Here is a 26144-nt window from a genome sequence, read left to right on the forward strand (position 1 = left end):
TGGAGATAGATCCTAGTTTCAAACAAGCTGGGCAGACTTGGGCAAGTTACTTAGCCTCTCTGTGCCTCAGTGGCCTGATCTGTAGAATGAGAAAGTTAATAATAGTACCTGCCTCTTTAGGTTATTTGCAAGGATTAAATGAGTTTTTACACGTAAGGACTTGGACGAGTACCTGACACAGTCAGCACTCTGCTGGTTACTTTTATTTGTGCAGCAGCAGGACATTAAGGAAGCATGTGTCATTAGGGCATAGGCTGTTGCCAAAGCAGACTAAGGAAGCCTGGCACTCAGGAGACAACACTGGGCCAGCAGGACCTCACCTCCACCCAGTCATGACCTTTTGGAGCTTTGCAGGTAACTTAAAGAGACTCTTATCAAACAGAATGTTAAAATACATTCTTGATTTAATATCTTCAATGCCATGGGCTATGAGGTCAAGTCCTAGCCCTAGTCTGACAGTGAAAAAGAGAGAGACAACAAAAAGGGAAGACATATGTTTTCACTAACCTCCACTAACAGGTACACTTTATGAAGGTAGGGACTTTATTTTGTTTTGGTCATTGGTGTATTGCAAACTCCTAGATCAGTGCCTGGGACACAGTAGATCCCACTTAATATCTGTGGAGTGAATGAATGTTAAGAGCAGCTCCAAATACCCTACCCATTCCCCTCCTTCTCAAAAAAAAACAGTTATGAAAGTAACTTTATTATAAAGCACATTTCATTCAGCTCATTAAAAAATCACTTTCAGTAGTGATATAGACAGAAACTTCAAATTGCATTGGCATATTTTTCACTCTGGAAACCCAGCAGCCAGCTCCCAGCTGGATTTGGCAGCCCATTACATCTACCTGAGGCTTTTGAAAGGCCCCTTGATTTCATATTTCTGGTGCTTCTTCTGAGAAACAGAAAGCTTCTGGTGGCAGGGGCAGGGGCAGGGGATGAACTGGTCCTTGTGAGGGTTACAATAAGTAGATTTCTGTGCTAAGTAGGAAGGGAAAGATTAGTGTTCCTGAGGAACATTGTGAATAGCTGAAAAATGATTTTGTTGATTCTTGAGTATTAGACATGCATTTCTTTATTCATGAAAAATAAAATGCAGATCAAAGCAAAGATCCTACACAGACACTTTGTGGGATCATTTAGCCTCCCAGGAGAGCTTGGCACTTTACCATCAGTTTGAAGCCCTAGAAAAGAAAGCAAACACATCTGTGAGAATGAGGAAAACAAAACAAAACAAAATTTTAAAATGCCTCAACAGCTCTGAGCCCCAGTAGAAACTTTAAGACTTAATGGTTATATACCTGAGACGGGCTCTATTTATGCCCAGTGCTCAATGTCTCAGAATTTCTCACAGGCCTAGTCCCTTACTTTAAGGACTTAATTCACTATAATACCTCTCCCACTTTCAGGGCCCAGGTGTGAAATAAATATTTGCTTCCTACTCACAAAAATGTGGGACTTTTTTGCTGCAGGGTAAAACAGATAATCTGCATCAGCTTCTTCTTGCTTGTTAAAACTGCTCTAGGCTAATCCCCATGAAATGATTACATTATCAGGTACAGGAATGCAAGAGGACCGAAACACCGCAATTGATCAGAAGATCTCCACCCACATCATGTTTACTAATATAGTAAGTCTAGCAATTTCCCCCCATTTTTACCTGTATAGTCTTCATTCAAATAAAAGTCATTTTTGGAAGCCCAGATGGATAAAATTGAAATCATCTTTAGCTACATAGGAATGGAACCCCTAAAGCTATGCACACATGTACACATCCTGGGGGACAGATGACTTGCACTCTTGGAAGCTCCTAGGCTCCTGCGGGAAATGGTTAGAAGTCTATTGATTTAGTCCTTCTGTCCCAGACAGTACTACACCTAAACCATCTATAGAGACCAGAATCTTGTTATGTTTATTTTTTTAAAATACCTCTGCAGTTTAAGGTATCCTTGCTTCTTTGGTAATCCTTTTTATTTTTCAAGTCCAACTTCATGAGATATTTCCCCATAATCTTAACCTCAGGACCCTCAAATTTAATCTTGCTCTTTTGCTCTGAACCTAATGATAGTGGGAAAGTCATATTCTCCATATCTGTTCTTCCTGGCTTCATTATTCCATAGTCGCATGGTAGATTTCTAATTCATTATGATGACCAATGCTGGGGGAGAAAAGTTTCTGGTAAAGGTAAGGTGGAAGGAAGGCACTGGAGAAGACTACTTGATGATGAGGAATGCCCTGCATGCAGTGAGAAGTGATGATGACTCCACATCTTGAGCTGAGACCCAAGCAAGGTTTTGAAATACAAAACAGGGATTCATATGATGGAATGCAGAGAACAGAGAAAAGAAAGAGGAAATTTCTTCTTACACTGAAACCATATTTGCTACTCTTTGATTTCCTATAATCCTGGGCATGTTGGAAAACTGCTAACCTCTCACTCAACCTAAGACTTTGGGATAAACATTACCAGTTTATTTTTCTATATCCTGTGACATGCTTTTCAATCCTTTTTCCATTCTAGGTACTCTCTGGACATAAAAACTTGTCAATATACTTTTAAAATGTGTTGTCTCCCATCTTTTCCAAAATCTCAATGCAGTAACAGTAAAAATACACAATAAGAGAATAAAGCCCTTTGATTCTAAAAGGGGGGGAAAAAACCAACACCATCAATCTCAGAGATACTGATGAAGTCCTGGGGGGAAAAAAAGCAAGCCATTGATACATTAACCAATATATCAAAGTACAGAAACAGGAGCTCAGAATTGGTACATGAAGAGATGTACCAGCAGTAAAAGACCAGCAAGTGATTGGTTTCTGAGCTCCTTTAGTTCTTTTCTGCTGCCTACCCCATTTTTCAAACTTTCTAAAGATTTCTGAAGTCACCACTATCCTTTCAATAAACTAATTTGTACTTGGGTTGTCCAGAATCTGATCCTACTATTTACAACCCAAGAATACCAAATGACATACCATCAGCAATATGAGGACAAAATAATATGTAAAAATGCAAGGACCCAGAAAGTTTATCTCCCAGGTGCCCATTCTGAAAAAATATGTATGTAACATGCACACACACATACATATCTTAAGAATATAGCCCAGCAAAATTTAAAAGAATCCAAGAAAAAACACAAATTGGATTTTAGAACTAGTCAAATTTATCCAGGACACTGAAAAGAAATTCAGTGTGAAGAGCTGTGAATCAGTCTTAGAAGTAACCAGATCCAAACTGAGAGACTAAGTCAGAGGACTTTTTGAGATATAGCTTTAAAGTGAAATTGATAGAATAGTCTATCACAAGAACCTAAAATATTTTAGTGGTGTGATGAAAGTAGTTGTTTTATTTTTCAACATGAAAAGGAAAGGTAACTAGAAATTCTCAAAAGAGAAGGATATATTAGGAAACCATAGTCCAGATATGCAAAACTCAGTAAATGTGACATGATCTTCTGCAATTGATAGTAGGTAAGAAAAGAGACTTCATTTAATCTTGACACCTTTTAAGGGATACAGGGTAAGTCACTGACATATTGGTCAATCCATTCATGAAACTACTGTAAATAATATTCCAAGTAAACACATTATTGAATATATTATTTAATTGTTTCCAGTTTTTAGCATCAACCTATTAGCTGATATTTAGCTGTAGTTACAAAGCAGGATGAATAACCCAGACAATACAGAGGTAATGGTATAGCTTTGAAAAGGTAAGCTGGCAAAGAAATCAAAGGAAATTTAGACATGTTAATTATGTTTTGGAGAATTATTAGATGCTGGCTGAATTTGAAAGACCAAAAAATAGAATATAACCAATAGAAGAACTAAAATTACTTAAAATTTTAAAAAATTGGATAAGAGTCTGTGGGTAGATTGTTAAGGTTTGTGTAAGTACACTATATTCTTTAACTGGTGGTAATATTTTAAGAAACTACTGAAGTGACAGTAGAAATCATTAGGAGAACTCAAAGTGAAAACTTAAAATTGGTTACCTTTTGGGAATGTACCTGCTCTTTCCTTTGAATTTGTACCATGTTCATGTATTACTCATATAATTTTCAAAACTGGTGTAATGTATCATAAGAAACTGAAAATAGTAACCCAGAATGGCCTGACCTATTATAAGTTGCAGTTCTTACCTCGCTTAATCTGATCTTTGCTTTTTATTCAGAAACACACTCTAAGATTGCACTAGCTTTGACAGAAGACCCATTGTGTTATAAGTAAAGACTACTTAAACCAAGAAATCTTTTCACATGAATTTGTGGTAAGTCACATCCAAAAGCAGAGCTTGGCTTTTATTAGTTGTTAAATTTTGTGTGTTATTTTCAAACCATCATTTCGACCTGCCCAAATTTCTGCTAATTCACGTTAACTTTCTTCTCTCTTATATTCCATTGGTTGACAGATAAATATCTCAATCTGTAATTATCACTCCCCACTGACCTGAAGAGAGAATGTCTGAGTAGAATTTCCTCCTTGAACCTGCTAATATCCACAGTTCACATTATAAGCCCGTGAAATGGGAGATGGCTTTTCTTCGGACTCTCCAGAAGTCGCCCTGTATGGCTGAGGGCCTTCTTTATAGTTCACGCTTACCTTTGCCAGCATTCCAGCACTGACCTTGGTTCACTTTTTTCTCCTTAGAACTTGGCTTACTTCTCAAAATACGTCTTCAACCTTATCTAAAAATGCCTTATCCTCCTAATAGTCATAGCTAGGAAGTCTTCAAACCTGTCCACTTTATCTTGTAACAGGCAGAACACATTCACATAACTGACCATTATAATCTCAGAAAAGAAAATAAAGAAAATGCCAGTGGGTCCCTGGAGCAGTTACTACTTCATAGCTAACGTGAAACTGGCTGCCAAAGGGCTGAGCCTCTTCACTGCTGGGATTTTGGTTCCACAGAAACTCCCACATCTTTTAGCTATTATTCCTTAGTCGAACTGAGACTCCTTCTACAAACATAGAAGCACAAAGACACAAATTCTTGATGATAAGATTCCAAGATATTTTGGTCATGTATTCCCACAGTTTTTGCTAAGCCTATTCATATACTACAAGGTTATTTTTTATAATTTCCAGTCATTTTATATCTAATATCCCCAAATTTCTTCACCTTCTTTCATAGATATGTTATTTTCTGATTGTTTCATTATTTCTGTTATTGTCCTTGGTTCCATCTTCCCAGAGTTAGATACATGAACATATTAGGAGGAGAGAGAGGACACTTTATGATTATCTACTTTCACCTTAGAAAAGTGGTACCTAAAGTGGTCCCCAAACCAGCAGCAGCATCTAAAAACTCATTAGCAATGCAAATTGTCAGACCCACCCCAGATCTAGTGAATCAGAAAAATGCTGTGGGTTAAAAATATTGATTTTGTTTTAACAAGCCCTCCAGGCAATTCTGATGCACACGAAACTCCAGAATCACTGTCTCAGATAATCAGACAGAAGTTAATTTGACCGAACATAAGAGATGATGCCTAAGTAGATATAATAAGCATTTTTATCTGAAGAAGAAATTCTAACAAATTTTAATCAACATGATACTGTCTTTAAAGATAGCTTCCATTTTCTCCTTTAATCTGGGGGGAAACCCTAAAAGAAAGTAGAAAGGGAAGGGAAGGGGAGGAATAAATATTTGGGCTTTTGAACCATTAAGGTGAAGACTGCTGTTAGGTAAAGTGTGGGGAAAAGCACACAGAAATCTCCCTATCATAACATTGATAGAATAGTCTGAACAAGTGGTATATTCATACTCAAGAGCAAGAAAACTCCCTTGGGATTCACAGGTGCAGGCCCTTCTGCAAAAGTGTTACCTTTGTAGATATGGGGCTATTTCTCAGGTAGAGAAAGATTTCTGGATATTTTATGAAAAGTAAAAAGGCTTTAAAATAAATAGGTGGACTCTAGTATAGGAATGTTTTTCATTTTGTGTATCAATAGTCTGAGAGTCAGCAAATTTTTCTGTGAACAGCCAGACAGTAAACATTTGGGGCTTTGCAAAGCCTTTTCATACAGTCTCTGTCACAACTTCTAAATTCTGCAGCTACTCATGTCTGCTGTTGTAGATAGAAAGCTGCCATAGACAATATGCAAACAAGTGGGCATTTTTTTAAGTGTAGTTGATATACAATATATATTGGTTTCAGGTGTGCAACATAGTGATTCAACAATTAAATACATTACAAAATACTCACCACCGTATATGTAGTTACCCTCTGTCACCACACAAAGATTTTACAATATTATTGACTATATTCCCTATGCTGTACTTTTCATCCCTGTGACTTACTTATTTTATAATTGGAAGTTTGTATTTATTTATCTCCTTCACACATTTTACCCAGCCTTCCCTATGGCAACCACCAATTTGTATTTCTTGTATTTTGAGTCTATTTCTGTTTTGTTTCTTTGTTCCTTTTTAAATTTTTTAGATTCCACACGTAAGTGAAATTATATGACATGCCAATACAACCTCATTACATAAACAGGAAGTGGAGCCAATTTAGCTTAAGGGCCGTAGTTTGCCTTAATTTATCTGATTAGACTATGGATATATGCCTTTTAATAAAGCACCTGCACAGCTTAGCCGAATAGGTAGAAAAGAGCGAGTGGAGGTAATTAAATTAAGGCTTTCATGAAACTGTTACCTGTGAAAACACTTCCCTGAGTCATTGCTAAATTTAATCCATCCCAACTAGCCCCAGCCTGTTGTGACTGTAAAGGCTGCTTTCTTTTTTCAGGTACACACTTCAGTTCCTCTGTTCAGGGACGCCACTACTACTGCATCCTAGTTTCTGCTCCTCAAGTCATCTTCCTAGCAGAGTTCCCTCCCACATCTCCTCCATGAGTTTACATGGGCCACATCCTACCATGATATTATTAGAAATTTAAATCACACGACTTTACCATCTTATAAAAAATCATTTACTTGTTAATTATATGCCATTACATTAATTTCAGAAAACAGTCTCCTGGTAGTTTGGTGTGCATCAGATATATGCTTCTTTCTGGTCATTCTTTCCTTTCTCAATTCTTCAACTGCTATGCTAACGATCTTCCGGCCACAGGGAAAATGAAATCCTTTTCATCTGGTTCCCTAGTTGAACCCCAAACTGTACCTACCTGTCCTGAACTGTGCCCTCAGAAATTTCTGTAACAAAACTACAGCTTGCCCAGACAGGTCTTTAAACTGTTATTTTGTTAAAATGTCTCTATATTTCCAAGGACACCAAGTCTTCAATTCATCCTTCTTGTTCCCACCTCCAATCTTCAGCATCCCCAGTCCATCTGGTGAATACTCTGGTATTCATCTCTGTTCATGCCTGACACTCCTACTTTAGTAAAATACACATGAATGTTAATGCATTGCAAACTCAAACATAGTAAATTACAGTGATTTACCTAGATGCTGATTTTCTCCTAATCCACTGATGATCAGATGGGGAAAGGATTGTCTTACTAATTTGATAAGCCATAGGAGTGCTAAGAGAATAGGCAAAGAAACAGCTACCTCCTCTCGGAAACAGGGTCCCCTTGTTTCTGCTTGGCAGCACTTCCTCACCAGGTGAGCGAAATCCTCAGTAACTGATTGGAGCTGCATCTCTGTTGCCAATGGTACCTGCTTCACAAGGTTGCTGAGGAGCCTGAATCAGAAATGAGTGGCAAAAATACAAGCAGTCCCTGAGTTCTACAAGGCCAGCTTGCACACCTGCCTTCCTTATTTATGGCTACGTGCCACCCATGCCTTTTCATCGCTGCCACTCTTAACGTTTAAATCACCGATGTCTTCATGGCTTCCACCATGTCCATGTCCATCTTTGTTTTATTCAACATGCTTTTCTTCAAGCATATCTCTTCAATATATTAGGTGTAATTATAATTATGTTTATGTAATTATAATGATATAATTATAATTATGTAATTATTACTAGGGTACATACTGTTTTCTATTTTCCTTGCATTGGATTGTAAACAGGCTATACTGCAAATGAAATACTTTTCCTGCAACATTTTGTTATGAACATTTATTCTAAACAACTAATTTATATATTGCCAGTATAACACAGCTAAGAGTTGAGGGCCTCTCATATGTTATTAATGATACAACTAATAAATTAATTTGAAACTTCAGTGGCTTGATAGTCATCTCAGATTTCACTCACAGAATGGCTTTCCCCCACAACTATATAACCACTTTGAATATCCAAAATTGTAACCTGGTTTCTGTCTCTCTATTTAGTAAAATAGCACTCCCAATCTTCTGTGAAGAAAGTGAAGGTTCCTGGGGCCAGGATTCTCACCTGGCCCTGGTCGGTTCGCTCACTACACATGTGTGGACAGTAAGTCATTATTGACTCTATATAAAGAGATCCACCCAGTTCTCTGCACAACATGGCGGCACAGCTGCACAGCTGCAGGGCTGCAGGAGAGCAGAGACTGGAGTAGTGGCAGCACCGAGGACAAAGACTGAGACAGCTACACAGGTAGAAAGGCCCAGAGGCAGAAACTAGCTTGCTGCATGCAGACTCACTCTGAGTGGATGGGTTGTAGTGATAGACCTGCCACCATGGGAATAAAGTTGGGAATAAACCCTTTCACCCCAAGAACATTCCATTGTCATTTTTGCATCTCACTGAATCCAAGTGAACTTGCCCGGGGCTGAAACCCATTGACCAAACCCATTCGCCAAATTTAATGTTGGAAGATTATCTTTCTCTTTTTTTCTGTTTTAGACCAAGAGAGATTGAACTACAAAGAAAACAAGGCATAAAGGGTAGAGAAAATGTACGTTAATTGGTATTCTACTGCTTAATCAAAAGCCTTTGCTTATTCTTCATTCTCAAATTCACAGTGATAAAATTTATCAAAATTGTGCTTTGAATAAGTATAAAAAGAAATGTCTCAAAACTCTAAGTAGCTATTTCTATGAAAATCTAAACCAGGGGTCCAGCAAACTATTGCGGATAGTATTTTGCACTTTGCTCGCCAAGAAACAAAACCAAGGACATTATATAAGAATTTACGTCACAAGACAGAAAACTCAAGCCCTGCCCTTCCCCGTTTGCCTGGGGTGAGCTGCCCCAGGTGGTGGACAAGTTTGTGCCCAGTTGCCATCAGCTGGAGAAGAGGAACTGAGAAAAGGGACCAGTCAGTGGGGAGCAGGCAGGCCCTGTGGGCAGGCAGTGACACGCCTTCTCTTACCCCAGCTGATTCAATGTGGTGCCAAATGAGGTGACTCGCTGAGTGCCTGACTCTGGACTGAGATGCCATCCACGCTCTGCAGCTCAGCAGTCACCATCAGCAAGGGCCCCAGTGTGTATGTGGCACTAGTGCAGGTACTAGGCAGCAGCGAACACTGGCCCTGCAGGGCGGGCAGGTGTGGCAAGAGAAGCCGGGAACAGGGCTAAGCTGCTGTGGCCCTGTACACAACCAGGGCTAACCCAATGCACACGGAGGATCACACGGCTGTAGCATGCTGACCCCATCCAGGCAATAAAGTAAGTCCAGCTCAGCATGGCAGCCCGCTGGACCAGCCTCTTTGAACTTCCCATTTCAGCTCCACCTCTGCCCCCCAGCCCCCCAGCCCCACCCTGCCTTGAGGACAGGCAAAGCTGAAACAACAGACTAGCTAAAACAGGGAAGCACAAGTCAATAGTGTCTTTTCAAACCACCACAATGAAGAGGTTGGTTTGAAGAGCACAGAACTGCTTCACCCTGAGTACCAGCAAGGGGGAGGCAAAGGAAGATTGATTTTAACTAACTCCTCAGTTGGCCCTAATTCTAAGTCCTAGGAATCTAGAAAAAAATCAGACACAAAGATTTATGCACAAAAATGTTCACTGTTCAATGTTAAATATTGAAAACAATTTTCATCTCCAACAATAGGGAATGGTTAAAATTCATTATAATACCCATTATAAATAGTGGAATATTACAGAGTCATTAAAATGCTATTTTGAAAAATAATTGGTGTCAAAACTGCATACATTATAAATTATTTCAGCTATATTTAAAAAACACTGACAGCAGCTAACATCCTTTGAGTACACTGATTATTTTCCAAGTTCAAGGCAGTGTGCTAAGGCTAATGTTATCCCATGTGATACCATGTTACCTCCTTAATAAGGCTCTATGTCATCTCCATTGTGCATTTATAACAAGGGTTTCAGGCTCCTTGGGAATAATATAGGTCTGGGCATATACAGCACACCAATGAGGTGTGTCTCCTGCCCAGAAGGCATGATGAATTCAAACCACTTGTGAGAACTCAGCCTGAGATTAGAAGCCAGGCTCACAGATGTCTACTCAGTAAGAAAGGCTGGGCCATTATAGGAGATTAGGATAACTCTGAAAAAGTCCTGTAAGAGTACTTTCATTAAAGGTCCTGCAAACCTTGAAGACATGAGCAGCACAGCCATGGCATCTGCTAAAAGTGTATAATCCTGGGGTTGGGGAAGGGTATTATCTTCTTACAACAAAACATAAAGCAGCTTTCTCGCTTCAAGGGAGCCAGTCTGCAGATGAGCAAGATATAGCAATACCTGCGGGGCACAGCTGTGCCCAGTGGCACAGGAGTGATTCCAGGGAGAGCATGCCTGCAGAATTCCTGGCGGTGGGAAAGGAAACAGGCATTTCATAAGCTCTTCCCTGAGGATTCTGGGGATAATTGCTGGAACTAAAATTTTGTATAATCAGGTAGTAGCAAGAGTGTGCAAATCTTGCATTTTCAAATATTATAGCCACAGACTGATGGAGAGAGTGCAATTGTGGGAGTGTACATTTGTATACATATGTGACATTATGTATTTCTATACTACACATATATTTATTATGGATATCTCTGCAGTGTTGGAATAAAAATATAGTGATTTTTTTCTCCTACATTTCTAAATTTTCTGCAATGATAACGTATTACTTGAATAATAAATCAATATTTTAAAAAGAATAGAATAGTATAGCTTTCTTTTTTCTATCTAACTGTTCTGTACATATTCAATCTTCTAATTAGACCTAAACTTGACTCCACTTGAAAAAAATAACTGTGCTTGTTTGTGTCTCTATATAATTTAAGTCTGTATGGTTAGGTATATTAGTTTATGCTATCTTCAAGTAATAATTACCAGTTTTTAACAAATTAATTATTCAAAGTGAAAAACAAAGGCTATTTCCCATTGGAATTTGGTGGACTTTGTCTCAGAATCAATTTTCAACAGACAGAATATTGCTCATGATGCCCAAATTTACTGACTAACCCATTAAAGCGTAGGACAGCTTAAGTACCAGGTCACAGAAACTAACCATCATGGGCACCTACCCAGTGGGATCACCCTATTTCCAAACACACACTGGGGCGTCTATGGTCTGGCTTAGGGGATTCGGCACTGCAAAGGGCTGATGCTGATGTAGAAAGAGAGCAGTTTACTGCTAATATGTGCAACATCTGGGCTTCTCTTTCTCACTCATTTCATAAAAAGGGTGCAAATTTTGAAGTCAAACTTACTTTGGTTCAAGTGAAATCCTCTGCTCACTACTTTGTGTGATAGTAAGATACTTAACCTCTCTGACACGCATCTATGAAAAGGAAATTTCAATACCTACATTGCAAGGTTTTTGTGAAATAAGTAATAGTAATATATGTCATTTAAAATATTTAAAATATATCTACATAACTTACATATTTAAATACACATATATTTGGAATATTAAAAATAAATTCTAAAATAATATGTTAAAGGGCTGTTCATAGTCACTGGCATACTGAAGGTACTCAGTGAAATAGTGGCAAAGGTAAGAAGAGCAATGAATAATTATAATAATAACAGCACGATTTGCTTCCATCTCAAATAATTGGATGCTTCCAACCTTGGTCTCTCACCTCCCTGACTCCCACAATAAATGGTACATTGTCACAGCTTTTCTCCTACTTATTCATTCAGCAAATAGCTGATGAGCATCTTTACAATTTCCCTAAGGATTTTGAGTTGTAGATTCAACTGTAAGTGAGAAACCTAAAGGGGGAGGTAGGAAGGCTCTTCTCTTTTCTGACTTCTCTTTTCTCACTTACAAACTATGATATTACAAGCGCTTTCACGGCTTGTCTCCTCCCACATCGTCGTCTCAACCCAGAAAGTTTCTCTTCCTTCTCTCGCCCTCGCATCGCACCCTGAACCAGAGCTCTCCTCTCCCCTGCGGGGTCCGCAACTTCCTTATTGCAGTTCCCCAGAGCGGCCAGTAGAGGGAAGACGAGCACGACTACTGAGTTTCCGGAGATCAGCCAGCACCTGCTTATTTAAACAAGGAGAAACACACTGCTGCTGTTGGACTGGGACAGGCAAGAAAGAACGAAAGGAAGTTCTCCCAATATGAGACAACAGAAGATCTGGAAATGAGATGCAGAGCAGGGACATCAGGCTGTCACGTTAAATCTCACTCCAGATATAAAGGCTGCCACTTCTGCAACTGGGGACTCTGCCTCTTGGAAGTTGGACCCCCTCCACCAAGCCGCTTTTGTCACGTACTTGTGATGCAGTGATTTCTCTCTCCAACCATTTCCTCCCTCCACGACCCTGATCTCTGCCTACCAACCAGACTGCTTTCATTCCCATAATTCTTTCTATTCTTCTCATTTAAAAATTTTAAATTTACCTTTTTAAATCTTAAATTCCCTTTTTAATCCTCAGTACCATCACCTTGTTTTCAGGTTTTCATTTTAGAGTATTAATATTTTATTTTTGTTAAATTTATCTACTATTTCATTTAAAGTACATTCTAGTATTTATATGCTACCTTAAATCCCAATATTTCAACTCAGTATTTTTTATTGGATTTTAAATTTTTACATTGAACTTCTATTTCTTTTTTACTTTGTTACTTATTTCATGACCTCAAATTCTACCTTTTCTTTATCTTCCTGCTGAATTTTTTCCTTCCCCTCCAGGATCCCCTTCACTTGTTTTTTCTTCTTTCTTTTTTAAAGTGAATTTATACTGTGGTGATTAGCCAGAATTATATAGGGATGAAAGCCATGGAGAGAGCCCTTGCCACCAGCCCAGGGAGTTGGAAGCTGAAGGGATTTTCCAGCCTGGCCTTTGACTCCCTATATGGATGCTCCCAGAATATTCCAGAATTCGCTTCAATAACTGTGCTTGTGCTACTGTTTTCTCCATACAGAGAACACAGTGAATTCACCAGAACAAGGATTGTTTCTTAACATTCCACGCTTTGATTATCTAGCCCTTATATAAAGAGCTCCATGTTTTAAAAATTATTACCAGTCTTATAACCCCTTGATTAGGAACCACTAACAGTTGCATGTTGGTAGTTAAGCACATGTGCTTTGAGCCAGATAATGTGGGTGCAAATTCCAGCTCAACAACATATTTACCTTTTGCATGATCCCATACCGAGTCTTCTTGCCTTCTCAGCCTCAATTTCCTCACAACTAGTATGGGGTAATAATAATATCTGCCTCATAAATTTGTGATGAAAATTCAGTGAGATGACATACATAAAGTGGTGCCTATCTGATGCCCAGGGAACTTCCTCAAGAGAAAGCAAAACCTGCACTCTAGAAGTAAAGGAGACTTTTTCTGCTTACGTCCTCACATCAAGCCCAGGTATGACACCCTACCTCATCCTCAGCTGACAGTCAAACCATAGAGATTTATTCTTACTCAACAATACAGAATATCTCTAAGATATTTCTCTCTGTAGCTTCAGAAGTAGAAATTTGGTTGGAGGAGGCAAGAATACAGAACTCTCCTTAACCAAAAAAAGTGAGCTTTTTAATTAAACATACCTGAAGATAAAATAAGCAGCTTTAAGCAAATGGTCTTCCCATCACTAGAAATATTCATGGAGGAAATACATAATGTGTTATAGAAGGATTTCCTAAACTTGGGTGGCACAGATTAATATCTAAGCTTCCTTCCATTTCCAGTATTCTTTGATATCTTAGAAAATATATGTATTACATTTCAATATTACATTTTAATTTCCAGTATTGTGAGTTTCTAGTGACAATCATGTTTTCCTATATTCTGAGAAATTACTCCAAAGCCCTATACAACTGGGGCAGGAAACTACATGTCAGGGAGTAGGGGAGCAGGAGGAGAAGGAAATCAAGGACTTCAGGAGTTGAATTCACAGGCAGTACATTATCACCCAGCTGGCACCCACTACTAATCACCCAAGCAAAGCAGTCACTCCTAGTAACAGTAGAAGTGGCAGTAGAAATAATGGCATACTATGACGCACATCACCCGAAAGGAAAATCCCAGGGCACTTGGCCAGCGTACTAGTCCTGCAGAATCTTAATAGTGTCTATGGTCTACATGATGTTAAGTTAGAACAAGCTAAACAGATTATTTTATTGCGGTCCTTCTCGGATTTCCATGGTTAAGGGAAGATAGGAATTTCTGAAAGAATCAAGGAAATAACAGTATTCCCAAACATATTTGACCATGAGACCCTTTTTGTATGAGATACTTCATAAAATTAATGTTCCAAATTCAAATTTTAGGAAAAATATATTAATGTACTTCTCTGTCAACATTTTCTGATGAATAGAATTCAATCTCATTACTGATCAAACTGGAGTAGCAACCATGACAGCTGTAACTGTAAGACTGCAGGATATTCTCAGTTCTAGTTAACCTACAACATAACGTTGAGCTGCTCCATTCACCGTGCAATAAATATATCTGTGTCCAGTTTACAGTTCTCTATACCTGCTCTCTTACTGGCAATAATGGATAAATTAAACAAAGCTCCTTACTTTCGCTTTTCAGTTTGGAATTCCTCCTCCTGAGCTTTGCACAACTCCTCTTTAAAGCCAATGACTTGGTCACAGGATGAATGTGGAGAAACGTAGGTCCCGTCTACCGTAAGATCATCAAAGCATGGCTTCCTGAAGGCGTATGAGTTATCACAACAGTGACCCACAGCAGCATTGATAGGCTCTGCCTCATGTCTTCTGCATAGAGCTCCAAGAATTAGCTTTGCCTTTCCCAGAAGAGAATTAAAATAAGAATCAGAAGGCTTGTGGCTATTTTTTTTACCCAGAGAAACTAAGAATATATTTAAGTAGTCTGAAGTTCCAGTTTCCGTTAGTTCAACCTGGGTGTCACTGTCTGGGGAAAAGCAACGGTGTCAGAGGTGGCCTGGTTCCCAGACTCGCCCTCCCTCTGCCTGTCATCCCCCAAGGTGACTTCACCAACATGTTCCTCCCCTGTCTCGTTTCTAGACCAATGTTGACTTGAGACAGGAGTTTCTTATACTTCATTAAATTAAAATCAAGCCTTAAATCAACAGTACTGCTCATTTGACTCAGATGTACGACTGGTTAGTGTTTCTCTTTTTTATAACTGAAAATCTATAACCACTACAGACATTGGTATATGGTAGATGCCCTACAAATATTTATTGAGTGAATAAATGAATGACGAAAGAAATCCTTGGATCCCATTTCAGTTATCACCTTCATTTCCTTATCCCCGTCTAGAACTGTCATCTTGCCTTGCTCCCCGCGTCAGATGATTTCCCTAGTGCTATCTGCAGGGCTGCCTGCAGGCCCCTCTGAGTGAAATGACCAGTAAAATTCCCTGTCTCTTATGTATTCGGGAATTAAGTAATTGAAATAAATAAGCATCAACCTTTAACAAGTGAGTCTATCCATTTTAGAAGTAAACAAAGAGATTGCTTAAAAATAAGTCTTTGGAATGTATTAAGTCTAATCAAAAGAGTTCCCAAGAAAGTCCTAACTAGATAATAAAACCGGGTAGTAGAATGAAAGGAAGGCAGAGCTACATAATAAAAACTTTTAAATCTGCAGCTAAAACAATTATATTTTATTAGAAGAAAGACCTACTTAGCATAAACGAGATGCCCTACCAAGAACATAGGGCAGATAAAGCTGTCACCACACGAATTCAGCAGTGTTAAAATAATACCATTTGAGAGAGAGCTAAAGACTAGATGGCAGATACTTGAGCATCCAGGTATCTGGAGGGATGGTCTCCAATGAAAGGAAGGAAAAATTTATCACTTTTCACTGTAGCATGGAAGAAAAATCCCTCAAGACTTTCTGATTCCATTTGCATGAATACCTATATCCTAATTCAGCTTTCCAAAGTATTTCAGTAAGAAAAAGTGTAACCTAGTTATTAGGTCAAATTACTCCTGCCATTGGAAGGACATTGCTCACGGTAAAAGAACACACTGAGAACCTGTCTAATAAATCAACACTGTTAAGTATAAGATATCAGAAAATATAAATATTTGTTCTTTGACCTTCATTCCTGACACACGGCCTCTGAAGCCCTTATAAATCCCTAAGTGACACAAGTACCAGGAGCGTCTTTCGTTACAATGATGTGATTCTGGGTGGACATGTGCATGGCTTCTAGGTTAGGCCGCTCACCGGAAAGACTAAGCCATGCTTAGGAGCATGGGATCTTCAGCCCACCCCCATTGTCCAGAGAGAGGACAGGGACTAGAAATGGAGTTAATGATTGATCATGACTATATAAGGAGGCCTTTATAAAAAACCCATACTATAAAAATAGTATGAGGTTTGTAGAGCTTCCAGGCAGGTGAACACATCCACACACTAGGAGGATGATGTACCCCAACTCCATGGACACAGGAGCTCTTACACTCAGGACCCTTTCAGACCTCACTCTGGTTGATCATCTTAATTCTTTATCATATCCTTTAATAAACTGGTAAACATAAGTGTTTCTCTGAGTTCTGTAAGCCACTCTAGCAAATTAATCAAATATAGTGAAAGAGACATGGGAACCTCAGATTTATAGCTGATCAGACAGAAGCACAGATGACAACCTGGACTTTGGATTGTCACCTGAAGTAGGTGGGAGCAGTCTTATAGGACTGAGCCTTTAACCTGTGGGATCTGATGCTTTCTTTCTCCAGGTAGATAGTGTCAAAACCAAGTTAAACTGTAGGAGACCCAGAACTGTTTGTTGTGGGCAAAACCCCACGCATGGTGTCAGAAGAGTGGTGAGTATGGTAAGGGTGCAAGAGTAAAGGAGAAGCACAGCAGGAAGCCTGGGCATATTTTTCCTATACATTTGATTAAGACAAGTTAGGCTGAAATCAACATCACCTTTGAAGTTGCTGACAAGATCGCCTTTATTGACTTGCATGCCAAGAAACAGGGCTATGGTCCAGACAGCAGGCTTGTTGCATTGACGTCCCCAGTGTTAGGGAAGTGACAGTCTTACCTCTGCTGCTCATCAAAGACAATGGCCTGGGCTGACCTGAAAGAGTTTCTCCTGAGGACAACATTTTTAGGCTCTGCTGACAGATCATAAATATGTCCACTGATTCGAGACTGATTGCTGGGGGCTGAAAATTAGAACTTCAAGAACAGGCAAGCATGAAGTCACAGAAGTGCTTACCGAGTCCTCCATGCAGACAAACTGCTGTTCATCACTCAGTGGGCAACATTTGGTAGAAGCAGCTGCCAAGTTCTTCGTGAACATAACCAACTCTTGGGCGGATAGTTGTGGGGCTTTCTTAGTATAAAGGACTACGAGCCTGAAATAATAATTTCCTCTTACTCCTGGCAATGGCTGTGTGCCTAAAATGAAGACTCAGTATCTGGCATTGTCTCTGGTTTCAGAAGAACAAAGCATTAAACTAAGTTCAAGTCTATCCCTTTAGTCTTCATTTCAATGGCCCAATAGCTTATTCAATATAATTAGAATTTTCTTCCTACTTCACACATATTTCCACCCTGATCCATTTTTGTCTTACTTATGAAGGGTATTATGACAGCTTGTTTGGATGGCTGCAAAAACAGCTACTGAAATAAGTATCTACACAGGCCATTAAAGCTTTTACCGGTTGTCTGCAATGTGTAGGTATAGGGGCTACCGTGACTATCAGCAAAGAGTCGCTATGGGGGCTCATACCCTAGTGGGGCGATGGACAGGTACACTCGACATAGTGAGAGGAGTACAGGGAGCTGTAGGGGCATGAAGAATGTCATCTAACCTCATCCAGGCATGTGCGTCAAGCCTCTTAGCAGAAATGACATGTGAGCTGAAATCTGACAATAACTAAAAATGAGCCACTGAGGGGGAGGGGAAGAGGGAGGGGAGATATTAGATGTGATTTTGTTTTGATTGGGGAGGTTGGAGAATGGAAATGGAGGAAGGAGACAGCTTAGTTACAGAATGAGAGTTACACTGTTTATACAGTTATTATGGTGGCTGCATAAAGACTGAGTTGGAGGTGGGCAAGAGACAACATGACAAGGGAATAGTTGGAAGGTCATTCCAGTAACCCGGGTGAGAGATGGTGAGAGCTGGAGCTAGGAGAGTGGTAGTGGACATGGAAGGATATGAGAGAGATTTTAAGAAGTAAGAGCTCTACAGACCTGGGTTTGAGGACAACAAAAAACACAATCATTATTGCATTTAGATTATAATGGGGTCAGGAGAAGAATTTAGCTGTAACAGCCAGTGAAACAGCCCACCTATTCCAGTGGTTCTCAGTGTGACTCCTGAATCAGAAGTGCAGCATCCCAGGGAACTTGCAAGAAATACAGATTCTCAGGCTGCATCCCACACTTACTGAAACAAAAACTCTGAGGGTGGGGCTGTATTTTAACAAGTCCCCCAGGCAATTCTGACATACCCTAAAGTTTGAGAACCACAGATCATATCCTTAGACTAGACATTAGCAACTGAACGCAACATAAAAGAAAAGTACTAAGCTAAATATTCCCTCTAAAGAAAGTAATTTTTCTGGATCCATTATTTTAGACATTTATTTTAAGCTCAATATTATGGCACACTATATCAAGCTAAACTTTTCCTCAATACTCTGTTTCTAAATAGACTAGTGAGATCCCAGAGATTACTAAAAATTGGTTTTTGCTTTTTGATATGTTAATTCTTTAAAATACAGAGGGACTTACAGTCTGTCTCCGCACACGGCTATGTTCCCTCTGGCTAATAGCTTAGGTATCTGTTTACTCTCTATGATGAAAATACTAAATTTACTACATAATCTAACTTGAAATTTACAGAAGGATCCTAGATTAGATCTCTGCTGCAGTCCTGACTCAAAATTGCTGGAAGAGCAAAACACGAGAAAGAGGTTTCTGGAAGGCAGCCAAGGCCTGGGTGGCTCACTAATCTCCAGGCATTGACTGGAATCTGGAAACTGGCCTAGAAAGCAAGGTAAAAGCGACCCAAGGTTATGTGGACATCTACCTTATGAAGACAAAGATGGCTGGGTTAATTCTGAAACTGTTTTCTTCCTCTGCCTCAGAGATTTCAGTTTGGATGTAGACTCTTAGCAGCTCTCAGCATCAGGAGCTGACAAAACTCAGGAACAAGCAGAAACCTGGACAATACCTGAGAAGCATACCTGTCATGGAAGTCACTCTCTCCTAACTCCTCCCGTAAGTCACAGTGATTTTTTACATGCTCACGGCTTTCACGAACTACTCTTTGCAACATTTCTTTCTGGAAAATAAAGATAATTAGTGTTTATTATTTATTACTATAACAGTAAATCTTGAGATAAGATTGCAAAACTATCTTCTGTACTAGTTTGGTGCTTAACCCTGGGGCTTTTCTGATTTAGTGAGTTTGCAAATCTTGAGAACACGTTTTGGTAAAACAAGAATGGCATTGTACTTCATGGAGAAAAAGTGGCACAGAAAGACTGAGATTCAGTTTCCTGTGATATAAAATCATGATTTAACTAAAACATGTACCAGCCTTGAATACAGTAAAGCATGCCACAAACACACATTGAAGTGAACTGAACAAATTCTCAGAGTTATCTGCAAATTCAAAGAGTTCTTGAACCATGCAAATAAAATTTCAGTGAGAAGATACAAGTGACCTTGCAGGCTTAGCTTTTAAGTAAGCACACTCATCATCATCTTAACTACTCAGATCCAGTTACTGACACTAGTAAACAGTGTTTGTTAGAGTGAAAATTATACAGATTTGTCAATTGTTTGCCTAGAATAAACTATTAGCCCTGTTCTTACTGTGTCACATTGGACAAGCCATTTGAACTTTCTGAAACTCAATACTCTTTATCAAGGCTTTAAAATGTAGTTAATAATTCTGGCAGTACCTATGTTACCATGCTGTTGTGAGGATCAAATAGGACACTGGTTGTAAATCATACACATCCATGCTCTTGCATGGCGCTGTTATTATAATTATTACTATGGAGGCCTACCAGGGATGCTGAGAGGGTGCTAACCTGCAGGAAACTAAATCACCTTCATTGGTCCTTCTCCCTGGGAACAGAAAGATGCTAGTAGGCCAGCCTGCACACAGACAGGACTAGAGATGCCTCCACCCTCCATACCTCCCCACCCTCCACACTCTGTAAATAAATATGTAAGCCATTGCTCAGAACAGTAAAAGCCAGAACCACCTGGCTCCTGGTAAGTCATAGATAACTGATCACCTGGTAAGATTTGTAAAGCCACCTGATTTTTTTTCATATAAAATACATAACAGGAACTGTTGCCTATAAATAATATGACTTTTGGCCTAAAAAAGGGACAGTTTCCAGGCCTGCTTTGTGGAAATAGTCTACCTTTCCATGCGTAATGGGCTGTGCTTCCATGCAACCATGCTACTATACCAAGCAGACATTCACTTTAAAGAAGATATTGCACAAAGAAAGTTTCCTAAAGCACCGAATCCCCAAGAAGGTGATTCACACAGAATTGCTGCAATAGGATGATGTGTCCTTTGGTTTAGATGGAAATCACATTTCGTATGTAGTGCTTGCAGTTAGCAAGCCCATGTTATTATCTTATTACAGAAGAATGGCACTACTACCAACCTTGGAATTTTTCCTCTGTTTGTAATCCCTTCTTAGTAACAGGTTAAAAAATAAAAAGGAATTTACCCCATGGCCATAGCATTCCAAAGGATTTTCTAATTTACAGCATTTTCCCAACAAATTTCGATACACTGTATCCACTCTTAAAATCACTGGAACTGCCAACTCTGGATGTCTTCTTGAATATTCATAAAGAAACCTATATCCATATGAAACATATTAGAAAGTAAACAGTAAAACTCAGAGACCTCGAGTTTCCTTTCAAAAGCCAATTATGATTATGAAATTTATTCAATATTTTAACTGACCTTAGGCATTTGGAAACCTTTGAGGGCTAGGAAGGTTTATTACCTTCATTTTGAGATAGGGAACTCAAGTCCACAAAATTACATGATTTTTTCCAAAGTCACACACTAGTAAGTGGCAGATCCAGAATCTGGACCAAAAACCTTCTGATTAGCTGATAGTTCCTGGCTCAGAGTTTGTATTTAACTTTTACTAGAAATTACTTTCAAATGTTTGGGTAAGAGTACATTTTTCTCAATGATCTTTGAGTTTAGAATTTATAAGTATTATAAATTTTTTTAAAGACAATGCTGGCTAGGTGTTAAATGACCATTTTCACCTATTTTTCTATGGAAGTCTTCAAGCGTGAGTAGTCCATGCATAATCTGCACATTCTTCTAGGTTACAGAAAAGAGAAATAAATGTGTACTCCAGAATATTTTCAAAGGAATCATGGAATTTCAGAAGGCCCTTTGAAGTGATCATTTCCAACCACCTCAGTTTACAGTCGAAACGCAAAAGCTGGGGGAATTAAGTGGCTTGACCTACATCCACAGTTCATGCACGACAAAGCTAGACTGGTACTCAGGTCTCCCAACTCAATCTAGTGTGATTCCACTGGGAAGCTACACCCATCAACTTTTTCAGTACCAAGTGCAAGTTTCTGAATAAGTGGGTTCATGTAGAGACATTTGCTTTTACTAGCCAGCATCAAATGTAATTTCAGAAATATAGCTAAGTCATTCTACAAAGAACTTAAAGAAAACTCAGCTTCCATGTTTGTTGAAATTTAGCTGCTCCAAATAGGGATTCCCAAAATGATTTTGGAAATATTTTGGTCACACAACAATATTGTCTTAATATTATATACCGAAATCAGTTTGTCTTATGTACAAATTAATATGCATTTCTGGATGGGCACCAGAGATGTTAATACTCCATCTCTCCAATTTTTAAATCCCACACCATGGCTTTGACAGTATATATTAAATTAATTGGAATTTAATGATAAAATTAATTTAATTTAAAATGGCGTTACTTAGAGATGACTCTAAGTGCCTTACAGAAAAGCTTGCAAACACTTGATCCTCATAGTGTTTTTAAAAATTCCTATATTAGTTATCAACACTCAGAAATCATGAGACTTCCAGTTTCTTTCAAAAGGGAGTAGACTAAACCCCCAAAGCGTGTATAGCAACAAGTGGCTGGAGTTGTATAGTGGATGCCAGCTCTGGACTCCACAGAGCATCTCCTCCTGGTCCCAGTTCCCATGTAGTCACTCACATCCTTGGCTAACCTCTGTCATCATTCAAGTTCACAACCTTCCCCAAAACAACCCATAAATATACTTGATCATTAAGATTTTACAAAACTCTGTATTACTCGTGTAGGAAATCGTCTTGCTTGTCAGTGAATTGTTGGCATACAAATTGATCTTCTGTAAATCTGCTGATAGGCAGACATGAAAGATCAGGTTTATCATCATTTTCTGAGTTGATAATGCATTCGCCTCGGAATGGCTCTGGCAACACACAGCATGGAGCAATCTTGCTGGACAGGATAGATTGATTAGAGCAGATGTAGTTCATAAGCTGGCTCTATAAAATATAAAAGGGAGCAGTTGCTTTTGATAACTTCATTCTGAACTTAAGTATTTTTATTGTTATTGGTGGAAAACCAGAGAAAAACCTGGCATCTTATATTGCTTTATCCTTGGATAAACTGAAAGATCAAAACAGCAATTTATAGTAACTCATTCTAATAAGGAAAGCTTCTCTATTTGATCTTACACAACTATTATGAGCTCTTGTAACATCTCTTAAAGAACTTAAGGGGAGATGCACTATTATTGTTTCCATGTTAGCCCAACAAAATACCAGTGAAGAGTTTTGTGGTCTGGCTATTGTTGTTACTGTTTGAGGATCCCAGTTTAGGAACCATTTGTCTCTGTCATTTACTATAAATATTACTATTATATTAATGTGGGGACCCAGGCCAGGCCTCCCCAAGATGTACAGCAATGGCATATTGGTCGCTTTGAATTAAAACAACTGGAGAAATAGCAGAAGCAAGAGGGATAGTCTGCCCCTCCTGAAACCAGAGAACAAATCCCTGGAGAGTAAAAAATCCTCCCTTCACCTGGAAGGCAGAAGGCATTCTTATCACCTGAGAGGGAATTCATAGTCTAGAAGTCCACATAAACCAATCTTGCTGCTTTGTACCCACTTATTACCCCAGCCCAAGTGCTGTTTAGAATTCCTTCCTAATTTAAGATCCCAGACATAAGTCTCCTCAGTTCCTCACAGATTTATTGTTGCTTTTGTCTAAAATGTGTGAAAACTTCCTGCCTTGGTCATTTCTTTAGGTGCCAGTTTCATTATTGGGCCTCCCTTCTGTTTGCAGGAGGTTAAAATTTGTTTTCTCCTGTTAATATGTCTCAGGTCAAATTGATTCTTAGACCACTGAGAAGAACTTTAAAGCATACAGGAAAATTCTTCCTCTCCTATACTACAACACTTACATATTTTACTCAATTATTATGCATATATACACACAAATATGCTCTACTCTACTTAGGTAGAGAGTTAGGTAACAAGCAACAGTAATAATACATTATAATAGAAGTTGTAAGAGAAGTGCATATATGATGTTTTGGAAGTAAAAGGAGTCTGGCAATCCAGGTTGGATAGAGGTCAGAGTGAAAATCCTGAGCAATTTAAGTTTAGAAGGGCAAATAAAAGTTAGTTGTAAACAAAGAAGAGGAAGAGCATTGTTGAATCATTCATCTTTATATATAAACAATCTTAGACATGAGAGAACATGACATATTTGGGAAACAGTATATAGAATATTTAGAGGTTACTAAGAAAATTTAGTCAAGAAATGATGAGGCTGGCCAAATGAGTGGTTGGGTAAACTTCTGAGGCAGAATGGACAAGATTTTAATTTTAATCAACAGTAATGAGATTGGAGGCAGGGGTAAGGTGAGGACAAAGAATCCAGAATGACATACAAGACTGGGTTGATGGCAGCACAGTTACCTGAAATTATATTCAGGAGAGAAGAACAGGTTTGAATAGAATGATTCAAAAGGGAAACCAGAGTTCACTGTTGGAATATAGAGTTCAGATGGTTTAAGACATCCTTTAGGCATCTACATGGGGATTTTCTCTAAGTAGTTGAGACATAAGATTAAACACTCAGGAAAGGAAAATGGCCTGAAGGTCTAGATCTAAGAGTGGTGAACTGAAGGCACATCATGGGGTCAGGTTGAGTCCGTACTGGAGAGGTGCACATTAGTTAGGTGACTAGCATGCTCTCAGTGGCTTAATAGAATCACGTTTGTTTCTTTCTCAATAAAGTTCTACTGAGAAGGGAGGTTTGTTGCCTCTTAGGCTGTAGTTCTGGGAACCAGGCTGACAGAGGCTGTGTCATCTACAGCCTGTGGTTGCTAATATTGCTCTAGCACTTGGGTGTTTTGATCAGATTTTTATGGGCCAGGCCTAGATATGGCATACATCCCTTCTGACAGAATTCAGTCAGGTTGCCCCACCTAGTTATGCAACAGGCAGGAAATGTAGTTCATGGTCCAGCAACTAATCTAGACTATGGAAAGGGAGAGTGAATCCTTGCTGTGGCTAGTTATCTGGCATTGTATGTATAAAATAAGAAAGCAATGGGCCAAGAACAGATATATTGGAAATGCTGTTTTTTAAAGGGTGGTAGGAGAGGGGAGGAAAAATTGTTGAAAGAAACTGCAAAAATACAGTCATTCAAAGTAGATGAAAAACTTCTACCATTTATTGTCTTCTAGACAGCATCTTTGCAGTCCTCAGTGGGAAAATTAACTAATGTAGTGGCTGACAGCAGCAATTAAAGTTAGACAGCTAAATTCTAATTCTGGCTTTGCTACTTCCCAGCAGTGTGACTAGGCAAGCCACTTTACCTATTTGTGCCTTAGTTTCCAAATCTATAAAATCGGGATAAAATGATAGTTACATCCTAAGGTTGAGCAAATTAAATGAGTTATTAACTGTTAAAAACAAATAGAAGTGTCCAGCACAGTGTAAGGACTAAAAAATTGTTTGTTAAATTAAAGTGAAATCCTTAGAATTAGTGCCTGGCACACAGAAAACATTTTTTAAAAGTTAGTACTATAGCAATTACTATACAATCCCAGAATGCTGGCCCAATAGTGTCTTGAAGTCAAAGAAAAAGAGAAAAACCTTACCATGTAAAACTGAATTATGCTGACTGAATAATTCAATAGGCTGATAAACTTATTCATTTATATTGCTTAATATTAAAAACTCATATCTATTACAAGCATGTTCAGTTTTTGAGCTGATATGATGTGAAGCATCATGAACTGATACAATGAACACTGATAAAAATAGAAAACTTTCTAGGACACAGCTCAAACGTATATGATCTATACACTGAAAAGCATTAGGAAGAAAGCATTAGGAGAAATAGTCTAAACAAAAGAAAATTAAATAATTAAAAATAAACAGTGGAATATAGTATGTGAAGAAATGATAGTTCAACTGAAATAATGATTTTAACAAATTTATTGAAAATGAGTATAAACTAGGAAGTAAACCAAAACAACTGAGATAAAAGCAACTAAACAAACCCAAGAGAATTAATAAAATTCAAAGGAAGAAATCCAGTAGAATTGATAAGAAGTCCAAGAACTTTGTTTTGAAGAAGACCAATAAATTAAATAGTCCCTTTGCAAAGCTAATTAACTGAAGAAAACACAAATACATGGGGAAAAGGAGTTAAAATTATATAACTGATGTTTTAAATTATCAAATAATATTATGTAGAACTCTACATTTCTAAATGAGAAAATGCTGATGAAAGAGACATCTTAAAGGAAAATGTATATTGTAAAAGCTGACAAAAAATAAGTACAGTTGATTCTCATTATTCACAATAGTGAATACTGAATGACCAACCCTAGAGGGAATAGAAGAATAAGTTCC

General features: G+C 38.6%; 1 protein-coding gene across 3 annotated transcripts in view; it reads right to left on the bottom strand.

Moving 5' to 3' along the window:
- Positions 1-1060: 1060 nt before the first annotated feature.
- LOC108406442 (alpha-fetoprotein-like) overlaps positions 1061-26144 on the bottom strand; it is a 49301-nt gene continuing 24217 nt past the window's right edge. For 2 of the 3 annotated variants that reach the window (XM_037003270.2, XM_037003268.2), the window contains 7 exons: positions 22537-22751; positions 20935-21067; positions 19420-19517; positions 17439-17577; positions 14795-15021; positions 7529-7661; positions 1061-1187 (listed from right to left, as the gene is read on the bottom strand). In XM_037003270.2, coding sequence (XP_036859165.2) covers positions 1143-1187; positions 7529-7661; positions 14795-15021; positions 17439-17577; positions 19420-19517; positions 20935-21067; positions 22537-22751 — 990 coding nt within the window. In that variant the 3' untranslated portion in view covers positions 1061-1142. The remainder of the gene's footprint in view (positions 1188-7528; positions 7662-14794; positions 15022-17438; positions 17578-19419; positions 19518-20934; positions 21068-22536; positions 22752-26144) is intronic. The other variant, XM_037003269.2, reaches the window with a different exon arrangement.

Source organism: Manis javanica, chromosome 5 (genome assembly GCF_040802235.1).
Source record: "Manis javanica isolate MJ-LG chromosome 5, MJ_LKY, whole genome shotgun sequence".
NCBI classification, from domain to species: domain Eukaryota; kingdom Metazoa; phylum Chordata; class Mammalia; order Pholidota; family Manidae; genus Manis; species Manis javanica.